Below are 13,900 nucleotides of genomic sequence, written 5' to 3'. Positions count from 1 at the left end.
GTTAGACGAAAAAAAAATCTGAAATCTGAACCAAACCAAACCAATTAAAATCAATTGGTTTGAATTTCATTTTCTCTCAAACCTAAACCAACCCGACCCATGAACACCCCTAAAGAAAGTCATCGCTCTTTCTTCAAACCTAAGATAAAGCATGAGCATACTAACAATCATGTAATGTACTTGCATAAGTTTTTTTTGCATACAATTGAAATAAATTCTATGATGAAGACCATGGAGACCATCAAATAATTGTTATGAAAATTTTTAACCATTTCTTAAGTAATTTTATGTTTATAACAATTAGAGGAGTTTAAATCCAAAACAAAAACTAAAAATCGAACAAAACCGATTCTGTTTAGATTTGTTTGGATGGTTTTTTTTTCTCAAGTCGATTAGTTTGATTCGATTTACGGTTTGTGTTTTTTGAAACCGAACCAATTTGAATTAAATTGCAACACTTATGCTAACATTTTTATTACTTTATTGTTATGCATTTTGTGTGTACATTAGTAGAGTTTTATAATATTTTTGTAGAATTATGTATAAATATTTTTACAATGTATACCACTATCTTTTATAGACGACTTTGTAAGATATGTTTAGTTTAAAATTCATGAAAATTTGACATATTTTTATGGTAAAAGTTTTAGCATATTAATAAGTTTTATAAATTGTTATTAGTAGTTTTTAATATAATTTAATTTAAAATTTGAAAAGAAAGTATGTAAATTTTAATGAAATATTATTTTAGTAAAAACTGAATTGAACTAAATTAAATCATAAAATACTAATTTGGTTTGGTTCGAATTTTATTTTAAATGAAAACCGAAAAAATTGAATCACATATATTCTTTAAGTTTGATTCAAATGACTTTTTGACGAAAAATCAAATCGAATCAAACTGAACTTATAAATATTTCTAATAACACTTTTAATATTGTTTTGAAAGGAATGTCACATCATAGAAGTAATCGTATGAGAGGATAAAAAGAAAAAAAAAATCAAGATCATATATTCATCTAATTAGGGATGATGAAGATTAATTCATAAAGTTATATAACTTTTTAAATTAGTAAACCATATCATAAATAAAATAGTTTTTATATAATTTAATTAGATGTACTTCTCGTTAAATTAGTACAAAGATAAGCTCCTTATCGTTATATCCCCTTTTATAACATGAAACTTGCTAATAAACATATTTCCTTTATTGATAATTAAAATTATTTAAACACACACACACAGATATATATATATATATATATATATATATATATATATATATATATATATATATATATATATATATATATATATATATATATAATTAAAAGTAATAATTAATACTATCTTCATATTTTTAAATGATATGTAAATAAAAATAATTTTTTAAATTAATAATAAATTGAAAACGGTGTGGCAATTCGATTAATGAAAATAGTAATAATCCTCTTTATAATAAATAGAAAAATATTGGATTACAAGAATGAATCTTGATCATTAGCTAGGTCAATCAGTAGCATTAGTAGATGATTGATTAATAATAAAGAGTATGGGTTCGTAGATGTTATCGCTGTCATGCGGGGACCATCTCACATCTTTTTTTTTTTTTTGTTGCTGCAAAACAAAAACCATAAGATTCTTACCACATTCGCTCTCTTTCTAACCTTCATCTCTCATGTGTCACTCATTCAAGAACTAATTAGCAACCCTACCCCACACCTAAAACAACCCTTTTTGCCATTTCCACGGTGCTCCTCACAAACAGGAAACCAACACGGAAACGTGCCAGCATCCCAACATTCCCGATCAAATCCCCCATCCCCTCCGCAATCACGCCACGTGTCCATGCTCATTTCATCCCAGGGCCAAAACCGCAATTTCGGTTTCGCCTATAAATGGCTGAGTGCATGGAACCAGAGAGAAAAAAAAAAAAAGAGGAAAAGAAAAAAGCCACTGAGTGCGATTCAATAATTGCGAAAAACCACGGGGAGTGTTGTTTGTTTCGGTCCCGGCTGGACCAGGGAATGAATAGAGATGAGAGGCTTTCGGCTTAAGAAAACTGAGTTAAGCGGCCAAGCCAAACGCAGAATCGGCGGCAGAAATTGCCACCGGAAGCACGTCGAAGACGGGTGAACTAAAAAGAAGAATCTCATCCACCACTTATCCTTTCAATCCCCAACCCCAAAAAAATCACAACTTCTAGTAGTAAAAAAAAAAAAAGACTAGAAGGTAGTATAGTAGAGTGTTTTTCATTTTTTATTTTTTATTTTAATGATGGGAGAGAAAAGCAACAGCAACAGCGGCGACGCGATTAACTCGACGCTGCTCCACGGGAAGTACGAGCTGGGGCGGCTGTTAGGCCACGGAAGCTTCGCGAAGGTATACCACGCGCGCCACCTAAACACCGGAAAGAGCGTGGCGATGAAGGTGGTGGGAAAAGAGAAGGTGGTGAAGGTAGGCATGATGGAACAAATCAAGAGAGAGATCTCAGCCATGAACATGGTGAAGCACCCGAACATCGTTCAACTTCACGAGGTCATGGCGAGCAAGTCCAAGATCTACATCGCCATGGAGCTCGTGCGCGGCGGCGAGCTCTTCAACAAGATCGCCAGAGGCCGGCTCCGGGAGGAAACCGCCAGACTTTACTTCCAACAACTCATCTCCGCGGTGGACTTCTGCCACAGCCGCGGCGTCTTCCACCGCGACCTCAAGCCGGAGAACCTCCTCCTCGACGACGATGGCAACCTCAAGGTCACTGACTTCGGCCTCAGCACTTTCTCCGAGCATCTCAGGCACGACGGCCTGCTGCACACTACGTGTGGCACGCCGGCCTACGTTGCGCCTGAGGTCATCGGAAAAAGAGGTTACGACGGCGCCAAGGCTGATATTTGGTCTTGTGGCGTAATCCTCTACGTACTTCTTGCTGGTTTTTTACCTTTCCAGGATGAAAACTTGGTGGCTTTGTACAAGAAAATTTACCGCGGTGACTTCAAGTGTCCACCGTGGTTTTCCTCCGAGGCACGGAGGCTCATCACCAAGCTCCTCGACCCGAACCCGAACACGCGAATCACGATTTCGAAAATCATGGACTCGTCGTGGTTCAAGAAACCCGTGCCAAAGAACTTGGTGGGAAAGAAAAGAGAGGAATTGAACTTGGAGGAAAAGATTAAACATCAGGAGCAAGAAGTTTCCACTACGATGAATGCATTTCACATCATTTCCCTTTCGGAAGGGTTCGATTTGTCGCCGTTGTTCGAGGAGAAGAAGAGGGAGGAGAAAGAGTTACGTTTCGCCACCACGCGCCCCGCGAGTAGCGTGATTTCGAGATTGGAAGATTTAGCGAAGGCGGTGAAGTTCGACGTGAAAAAGAGCGAGACTAAGGTGAGGTTGCAGGGTCAAGAAAATGGGCGAAAAGGTAAACTCGCTATTGCTGCGGATTTGTACGCCGTGACGCCGTCGTTTTTGGTCGTGGAGGTTAAGAAAGACAACGGTGACACCTTGGAGTATAACCAGTTCTGCAGCAAGGAGCTTCGGCCAGCGCTCAAGGACATCGTGTGGAGGACTTCTCCTGCAGAGAATCCTACACTCGCTTGAACAACAAATTCAATTCAATTGTCGTTCCTTTGTAGTTTTCTTGTTTCAGAACAGAGACATATTTTAATTATTTGCTTGCTTCTTTGTTTGGATTCTAATTCTATGTTTTAGCCTCTCGGGGGTGTCGTCGTCTTTTTACCCAGGAAAGGGGGAATTGTTGAAAAGGCGAATGCAGTAGTAGTGAACCGAAATGGACATCGAGGAGTTGTTGTCGATGATTCGGGTACATGTGCTGCCTGTTGTATTGCTCGTGGCTGATGTTGTTGCTATGTTGGCGTGATTGTGAATATGCTTGCAAATTGATTGGTGTGGCTCATGGTCATTCGTGGCTGCGTTTAATTTATTTTTTCTATTATTTATTTTTTTGGTGAATGAGTGCTTTGTTTGGGGTCGGTCAGTGATGACGTGTATGTTAATTTCTGAACTCTGGACCTTAATTGCCAAATAAAAGAGGAAATTGACTTCTGAGAGTTGTTCCGGAAAATTTCTCAATTTTTATAATATTTTTTTGCACAAAAAATATATAAGTGGAAAAAGTGTGAAATGAATTATGTGACGAGTAAGAATAAAAAATATCATAAAAATGCATGAAATTAGTTTAATATCACGTGTTTTGCAAAATATGATATTTTAAATTAAAAATTAAAGTATTGCATTGATTATGATAAGCTTTGGGTCCATTTTCCTTTTGTTTGACAGGATTATTTCCATGACATACATATTCCCTTCTACACATTTTAAAGAAATGAATACAAAATATATATGAACCTCTTTCAAAAAAAAATTATATAAATTAACCGTAACATTACTAACAATAGAAGTAGAAGTTTCTTAACTTTAAACAAAATGAGAGACAATAGAAGTTGAGGATCCTTAAAAATAAGCCAAATATTAGTGACAAAAGAAGTTGAGGATCCTAGCCTTAGTTTGAAATCTAAATTCAAACCCATTAAGGTAATTTAGTTTTATGTTAATGTTAGCTAATTCACTTTCTCAATTTTTGTCCTCCTGTCATGCAAGTAATTAAATTGGTTTGAAGATTATTAGAGTTTGATACATTCTTCTATGTGTTTGGGGTTGCATATGATTATGAAGATACCATGTTTCGTTTTAACTGAGATAGTATGGTGGAAGGATAGTATACGTATCACTTTTTTGCTTTTCATTTCCTTAGCCTTAAGACAAAGTCTAATTGGAATGTTGATGTGTGGCATTTTTCTTCTTTTCTCTGTATAAGACACGAATAAAGGTATCTTTACCATACTTTTTTTACCTTGATTTTGTTTTCATGTGTAAATTCATATAAAATCTTATGTTTTGTACTTTAGTAGAATTTGGTCATTATTTAATTAACTAAAGATCTTAAGGGCTATTTTTCTTTCTTTAGAGGAATTTGGTTATAAATTTTCCCACTTTTAGTTGGAACAAATATTGTGGCGAGTGCTAGTAATAATGATTGTTTATTTGAGTTTGTGGATGAGTAGGGTCCTAAAATCTCAATTCTTTATTATCAAATGTTGCAGTGTATGGAGATAAGGATATATGATAGCTCTTTGTTAAGGGTCCTGATGTGACTCCATGTAGAGTTTGTAGGCCTTGGATCTTCTTCATCAATGGAGTCCTTTGCTTCTTGAAGATCAATGGCAGTGGAATGGAGAAGGAGGAAAGCTGATTGGAGACGCTACTTGAAGGAGAAGATGAGTCAAGAACAAGCTCACCACCATAGGAAGCCATGAATAAGAGTTTGAAGGTAAGAGAAGATGAGTGGAGGGAGAGGGAGAGAGGGGAATGAAATTTTGAGAGAGAGAAGAGGCAAGATGAGGTCTAAACTTTGAAGTCTAATTTCTAAAAATGAAAGTTAAAAAAATGCACACACAAAGCCTCTATTTATTGCCTAAGTGTCACAAAATTAGAGAGAAATTTGAATTTCTATTCAAATTTCACTTGAATTTCAATTTGAATTTGAATTTGTGGAACCGAATTTGGAGCTAAAATTTCACTAATTAGGATTAGTGAATTTTAGCTATGGTTCAACCCACTAATCCAAGATCAAATCCAATATTCTCCTCTAAATGTGCTTAGGTGTCATGAGGCATGTAAAGCATGAAGGACATGCACAAAGTGTGACTATATGATGTGACAATGGGGTGTAGAAAGCAAATGCTCACCTCCCCCTTAGGCTGGTCCGAAATTTAATTGGATTAGGCTTCTACCAATTCAATTAAATTTCTCTCCCAACACACACATCAAATAGTGCACTTAATACACGTGAAATTACAAAAGTACCCCTAATACAAAAACTAGTCTAGGTGCCCTAAAATACAAGGGCTGAAAAATCCTACGTTACTAGCGTACCCTCTTTACACTATCAAGTCCTAAATACAAGGCCCAAAAATAATGAAACCCTAATAGAATATGTACAAAGATAAGTGGGCTTGTACTTAGCCCATGGGCCTAAAATCTATCCTAAGGCTCATGAGAACCCTAGGGCCTTTTCCTGCATCTCTAGCCCAATCTTCTTGGAGTCTTCTATTCAATGCCCTTGGGGAGGGGGTGGGGTAGGATTGCATCAGGTCCTACATTATGAATGTGTTAGGATTTCTTTAAAAACATCCACATGCTACTATTATATTTGAGAATTTGATGATAATGATAAGGAACTTGAAATTAATTGTCTGTCATTGACTTATAGTGGTGTAACTGAACTATGAACCCAACCCGAAAGATAGTTCACTATTCGTTTAACTGTGTTAGTATGTGTCATACCCTAATTTCGTCTGGGGATTATTATTTGATGATATACAACCTTTGATTGGCCGCTTCGAGATACTTGGCACCCTTTGTTGCAGGATATGTGAAGTCCCGAGACGTGCCGAAAATCAAAAGGAAGCAAGCTTACGCAATTCGTGAAAATTCCGTAATGTGACGGAAATCGAAAGGAGGTGTTTTTCGCAATCCGTGAGTTTTCGTAACTTCTTCGAAAGCTAAAAAAGAGTGAATACATAATCTGTGAAGATTCATAACCTTGCGGAAGGAAAATAAGTATCGTTACGAAATTCGTAAAGTTTCGTAACGTTACGGAAAAAGAATTACCAAAAAAGGTAAAGGGGGGTGCATTTAGTAAAAAAGGGGTACAAATAGCAATCAGGCCCACTTGGGCCTTCCAGATTCTTCCTCCAGAAGGCTGTTGCTTCTGGAGGAAGCAACCTTGCTCGCTTGGGCGAGCTGGGTGGCAAGCTCCTCCCCTATTTTGCTATAAATAGGGGGAAGAATGAAGGGAGAAGGGTTCAACCTTCTTGACACTTCTTATTCTCTCGAAATTGCTGAGGAAAATTGTTTCCGTGAAGAAAATCCAAGTCGAGGCGCTTCCGTAACGTTTCCGTAACGTTTCCGTGAGTAATTACGTGAAGATTTTCAACCGTTCTTCGACATTCATCGTTCGTTCTTCGTTTTCTTCAGTCTTCAACTGGTAAATACCTCAAACCGAGCTTTTCAATTCATTCTATGTACCCGTGGTGATCCACATTTTGTTTCATGTATTTTTATTCTCGTTTTCATTTACTTTCCGTACCCCCTTTTGACGTGATTCAGTCATTTATTTAAGTTGTTTCTCGCCTAATCTAAAAATAAAATAAATTCCCACCGATCATTTGAATTGTATCATCCGTTAATTTCTGTTAAAATGAATTCTGACCGTTCGGTCGTGCCGTAACCACGTTGGAAATCAAAAAAGAGGTGAAATAATAATATAATAATCAAAAAATACCTTTTCAGTAAAATAAAGCGAAAAATCAATCGGACGTTTTCTCTTTGGGATTTCTCATTCTTAATTGAATTGACTAATAACTAAAGTGAAACTAAGGCTAAAATCAACTCGCCTAGTCAAGCTCGTCCACAAAAAATAGGGTTTTGAAAGTTTATCATTTCAGTTTCTTACCAAGTAAAATGGATCATTTTTAAGGTCCAACGCCTTAAAATGATCACCTTTCAAGTAAAAAGAATCGCTTGATTCACGCTTAAGAAAGAACTACATAGGTCTGATTTCCTCTTTGATGGAGGGTACGTAGGAGCAAAAGCCCCGCTTTTGTCGACCTCAAAAAATAAAAAGAAATAAAAGCTAAGGTAACACAATTTCCACAATTCTAAAAAATAGGCTGTTGTCCTTTTGAGACAAACGTGAGAGGTGCTAATACCTTCCTCAAACGTAAATATAACTCCCGAACTTAGAATTTTTATTTTGACCGATTTCCTTCGGTTTTTCCGACGTTTTCCAAAAATAAACGTTGGTGGCGACTCCGCGCATCTTTCCTCCTTTGGAAAGCGCACCCGTGAGCCTCACCTCGCTCGCCCGCAAAAGGGCATGTTGCGACAGTTGGCGACTCCACTGGGGACATTTTTGTGAGTTAGGCCTATTTTAAGGATTTGTGGATTTGTGAAACTTTGTGTGTGCATTTGTTGAACTGTGTAAAATGTAAATAACTGTTGTCTATTTCGCATTCTTTACACTGCATTCTAAGCACCCACGGGTTTGAGTAAAAAAAAGGGGCCCTACACCCGGGTTCATGGGAATTTAAGGAGTGGAGGTGAATCTATCATCATGCTAGGTCTCCGACTTGCTTGATAATAGTGAAACCTCGTCTAGAGCTTTCTCTCTTTATAATGTGTTGTTGCTGGTATTCCATACCGCCACAATATTATTATCTTGAGTGATGATACCTCTAGAAAACAGCCGTGTGAGTTATGAATCTTTGGGAGTAATTATTAGAGACCCCTAGATATTATCCTATAGGTTCCCAAATAGGGCCATAGAGCAAACACGCTCCGTGCCATTTATTCTCATGCATTTTTCTGCAAATAGCACGTTTTGCTAGTGATATTTTGTTTCTCTAGAGTGATACATCACTTTTTAATACACACGTTGAGGCGCCATAATGCCTAAAACGTAGTATTAAAAAGATGGATCTTTTTGGTCTCGTATATGTAAATTACCCCTTTGTTGTGTTTTCTTTCCGTTTCATGCATGCGCATCTGCATCATACCGTCTCACATGCGTTGTATATGGGTCTCGTCTTTTGTAGTGGGAAGTCGGAAGATCCATATCATCTTCTTAACTGCACACATGGGGCGCTGCGCCCCTAAAGGTGCAAGTGAGGAGAGATGATTTTCCGGGCTCTCGTGTCCGTAAATGCATTCATATCATGCATCGCATAAACATCTCTTCAGCATCATAATGAACATATCGTTCCTACATTTGTTCGTTGTCATATTCCAGCATCACATTTTGCATGAGTCATTGCATCATCATGCATATGCGTTCAACAAACTTTTTTTATCTACAAATTGCATACTAATTGTTTTCATGTTTGCTCATGCGTGACCCTTGCGTTTTCCCCTGCAAGACAAAAACAAAAAAAAAAACGCGAAAAATCACGCTACATTCTTAGTTGCATGTGTTAGGTACCATGAGCCAACCATGTTGGGATCATAAATCCATTTCTAAAATAAATAAAAAAAACACAAACAACAAAACAAAATGATTGAGCATGGTACCTAATGCATGGTTAACTAGGAAATGATGTTTCTTCGGGCATTTCAATCTCATAATTACATTTTCCATGCATAGCATGCGTATTCCCGAATCTTTCATCCCTATGAAATGTTGTTGAAGTATTGGCGATCAAAATTTCCATTCCCTGGGTTATGGGGTTGAACCAAGCTCGTGCTTTTACGAAAAAGTTCATCAAATCAAGTTGAAGCATGGAAGTAACCATCTTGCAAAAAATTGGGGCAGAAGATGGATCGGGTTACATCGCTGCTTCGTCTACTGCCAAACACATTTAGGACTATTAATGTCCTTGTTACTTGCAGTTTAAACTTGACGAAGATTTCATTGGACCATGTTGAAAATCTAAATTGATTCAACCCCATATCCTGCGTAAAATTCACAATACTTCAACTGTGCATCATTCGCATACATCCATGTTATTCATTGGTTGCATTGCTCATTGCATTCTTTCCTTGAAAAAGAAAAACTTAATCGTTGTTATAAAAAAGAAAAAAAACATGCTTTACGGTGCCCTTACCGAACCTGTGCTAGAGCTAGAGTAATGGGTAAAGCAGAGGAGGTGCAAGAGAAGGTGAAGGCCGACATGGAGGCCATGAAAGAGAAGATGGCCACAATGATGAAGGCCATGATGAGCATGAAGAAGATAATGGAAGCCAATGCGGTTACAATTACCGCTACCAGCACTGTTGCTAAGGTGAACCCGATGCCCCCATCTGGCCTCAACCAAATGAATCATCCAACCTCAGCTATGGTAGGCAAGATTTGGGAAGTACGGGTGGCCCCCATGATGTGTGAATTCAAAACGAGCACGCCTTCCCGCCACATGGCTTGCCTCTCAACTATACGCCACCCAATGTGGCGTACACTCCCAATAAGAATGTCAATAACTCCGCTCCTATACCCATTGAGAGCCAACAATCCTAAACTGATCATGCACATGTCTCTTAAACCGTGGGGGAGACACATGAAATTCCCCACCACAATCTAGCCGACTTCGAGCCTTGCCTCGGATATGCCACTGAAGGGCAAGAAGTTGGTGGTATACCCCCGCAAAACACTTTGGAGGGTCTTCAGTATCACCCACAACTACACCTCTTGCATTCCACAATAAGTAAAAACCCTCATGCTATGGCAGAAATGGGAAAGTTGGATCATCTAGAGGAAAGGCTCAGGGCCATTGAAGGAGGTGAAGATTATGCCTTTGCTAACCTAGAAGAGTTGTTCCTAGTACCCAATATCATCACCCCTCCCAAGTTCAAGGTGCTGGACTTTGACGAGTACAAGGGGACTACTTGCCCCAAGAACCATCTAAAGATGTATTGTCAAAAGATGAGGAATTGTTGATACATTCCTTCCAAGAAAGTCTTACTGGGGTAGTTGTTACCTGGTACACTAACTGGGAACCTTCCCGAGTCCATTCCTGGGAGGACCTAATGGTTGCCTTCATTAGGCAGTGTCGGTATAATGGCTTCAGATAGGATGCAACTACAAAACATGTGCAAAAAGGGGGCACGGATCTTTCAAAGAATACGCCCAAAGGTGGAGAACCTGACAACTCAAGTGGCACCTCAATGACGAAAAAAATGATGACAATGATAGTAGACACATTACCAGTATGAAAAGATGGTGGGCTACGCACCTTCAAAGCTTTGCGGATTTGGTCTTTGCCAGTGAAAGGATCGATGTGGGTCTGAAAAGAGGAAAATTTAGTCATCCTGCTTGGACGAATGAAAAAACTGGGGCAAGTGAAGAGAATGAGAAGGAGGGAGAAACCTATGTTGTGACTGCCATTCTTATACGACCAAATTTCCCACCAACCCAACAATGTCATTACTCAGCCAATAACAACCCTTCTCATTACCCACCACCCAGTCATCCACAAAGGCCATCCCTAAAATCAACCACAAAGCCTACCTACCGCACTTCCAATGACAAACACCACCTTTAGCATAAACCAAAACACCAACCAAGAAATGAATTTTGCAGTGAAAAAGCCTGTAGAATTCACCCCAATTCCAGTGTCCTATGCTAACTTGCTCCCATATCTACTTGATAATTCAATGGTAGCCATAACCCCAGCCAAGGTTCATCAACCTCCATTTCTCCGAGAATACGATTCGAACGCAACGTGTGCTTGTCACGGAGAAGCCCCGGGGCGTTCCATTGAGCATTGTAGGGCTCTGAAGCGTAAGGTGCAAGGTCTAATTGATGCAGGCTGGCTGAAATTTGAGGAGAATCGCGTGTAAATCCTGACATTGACAAGAGATGCCACACATGGAGCAATTTTGAAAGCTGTTGTTAGATGTCTCTAATGAATCATCAGGATTTTCAAGTTTGTACCATTATTGTAAACCAAAGTTACAATGTTAAATGAAATGGATAAAGTTGATATCTTTGTCCCTCATCCTCTCACAAACGCATCTTTGCTTATTCAACTTTCATCGGAATATGGGTGCAAGCCATTGGTCTGTTTGCTCAAGCAACCTGTGCTCCTGAGTTTGGACTTCCAAGACCGTTCAATCAGAGATTACTCGTCTGGCACGTTGGTGGGGCTGCCGTAAAACAACGAGTAAAGTTCAAAACAAATAAGTTTCAAGATAAAAATAAAAAAAAGTGTTCAAAAAGAAAAAAAAACATTTGATTGACTGTGTTTTAAGGACATTCATGTGACCTCATTTTATCATTTCGGAAAGTTTGTCTTTTTAGAGAGAAGTGAGTTATCAAGAATCGGATGTTGGATAAATGGCCTCAGTTACCTTAAGAAAAAAAGGGGGTTGAATTAAGATACGAAGGCTATTCCCCAATTAAACTTTCACTCTCTTCGGATTAACAATGCACCCTTAAACATGAATTACTCAAAAGACAATTCAAAATAAACTTCTTTAAAGCAAAAGATAAATAGCAATAAATAAAAGAAGTTTAAGGGAAGAGAGGAATGCAAACTTGATTTATATTGGTTCGGCCACTTCCTGTGCCTACGTCCAGTCCTCAAACAACCCGCTTGAGATTTTCCACTCTCTTTGTAAAACTCCTTTTACTAAGTCTGAATCACACAGGGACAACTCTTCCCTTGTGTTCAAGAATCCTCTACAACAAGAGACCCACGGTCTCTTAATCCCTTTTCAGAAATAAGAAGAAGAGAAGAAGAGATCTCTCTTAAAAGAAATAGCTTGTACAATGAAGATCAATCAAAATTCCTTATTGAATATGCAAGTGGTTGACCAAGGAATCTTTTTGAGAGGATAAAACATTTCAGTTCAAAAAAACTCTTAATCTTTTGAGAGGATAAAACTTTTTGGCAACTCTCTTTAAATTCGTGTTTCCAAGTCACATATAAATAGACCTTTGATGGCCATTCATAAACCATTTGAATAGATGTGACTCTTGGGAATTATATTATGAAAATCCCCTCTGGTAATCAATTCCAAGACTTGTGTAATCAATTACAGGTTTTAAAAATTTGAATTAAAACATTTTCAACTGCTGGTAATCGATTACCAGAGAGCAAATCTCAATTTGAAATGATAGAATTCTTTGGTCAAACCTTTTGTTTTTTCAATTTGGAAACTTCTTCCTAAAGATTCTAGAGATCAACTTGATCATATATCTTGATTTTCTTGGATTCTTGTCTTGAATAAAACTTAGAAGCACTTGATCCTTTAGCATCATCAAGACATCAAAACATCTTGCTTCTACACAGGAGTCATTTGGCTTAATCCATCAACTGAAAAATCCTTCAACTATTTCTCGTCGTTGGAAAATTCTTTTTGCAAGAATCAACTGCTTCTTTCATTCTTCCTCACTACGAGGTTGTGAAAACAAGACAACAATTGGTACCTCTAAGCCTTACACTGGGGCAATGAAAGGCACCATGCAAAAACCTCAAGCGAACCTAGGGGCAGATTAGAAGTTTTCACCTAATAGGTTCCCAGCTACAAGGTCATGATGAAAGATAACAATTGGTACCTCAAAGCCTTACACTGGGGCAATGAGGGGCATCGTGCATGAGCCTCAGGTGAACATAGGGGCAGATCAAAAGTTCTCACCCGTCGATGTTTTTAAACAAGAAAAAAAGGGAGACAAGCCCTGGAATTTCAATAGATTGATTAAACTTCAAACGGCTCCATTGCCGTCACTCCAAAATGGTCAAGTGACTAAATAAAAAAGAACATACACTCTGAGGGAGTTCCCGGAGAGATTTACAAAAAGATAGGATGAGGTTGCATGAATTATCACTTTTTTCAAAAGGACAATCAATCTGTGTTTTCCAAAAAGATTAAATCAAAATCAAAATCACAAAATAGGGAAAGAATGTCATGAACATTGTACAACTTTCCATTGCATTACATTGTTTCATATGAGGTCAGCGTTACCAAGTTTCACAACAAAGGTTGCATGCATCTGCATCCCTAAAAATCATGTTAACTACATAGATTCCCTACATCTCGTGTCCAATCTTTTTGGATGACCGGCCCTCTCGATGAGTCGATCTCTTGCTTTCTCATAAAGGTGGACCCTTGGGTACTAGTACCTAATACCTTTAGAGGACTGTATGTCCTCGCCATCAGAGGACTGCACATCCTCGCCTACAGAGGGCTGCACGCCCTCTCCTTTAGAGGGCTACGCGTCCTCATTTTCAGTGTGCTCCATATCCACACCTTAGAAGAATATAAGGTCCTTTGCCCTTAGATGCTTAACCGAGACTTGCTCTCCCGGTTAAGGGGCCAGTAGTTTCCT

The 13,900-nt window shown here is 38.4% G+C and overlaps 1 protein-coding gene across 1 annotated transcript; it reads left to right on the top strand.

Annotated features, from left to right (window-relative positions):
- The first annotated feature begins 1,912 nt into the window (after window positions 1-1,912).
- LOC114367867 (CBL-interacting serine/threonine-protein kinase 6-like) lies at window positions 1,913-4,062 on the top strand. Its single transcript, XM_028325100.1, has one exon. It carries the CDS (start codon window positions 2,275-2,277, stop codon window positions 3,595-3,597), a length of 1,323 nt encoding a protein of 440 aa, XP_028180901.1. The 5' UTR covers window positions 1,913-2,274; the 3' UTR covers window positions 3,598-4,062.
- Window positions 4,063-13,900: the final 9,838 nt, after the last annotated feature.

Source organism: Glycine soja, chromosome 9 (genome assembly GCF_004193775.1).
Source record: "Glycine soja cultivar W05 chromosome 9, ASM419377v2, whole genome shotgun sequence".
Classification (NCBI taxonomy): Eukaryota; Viridiplantae; Streptophyta; class Magnoliopsida; order Fabales; family Fabaceae; genus Glycine; species Glycine soja.
The sequence above is the reverse complement of the archived record's forward strand: the minus strand, read 5'-3'. Positions and strand labels throughout refer to the sequence as shown.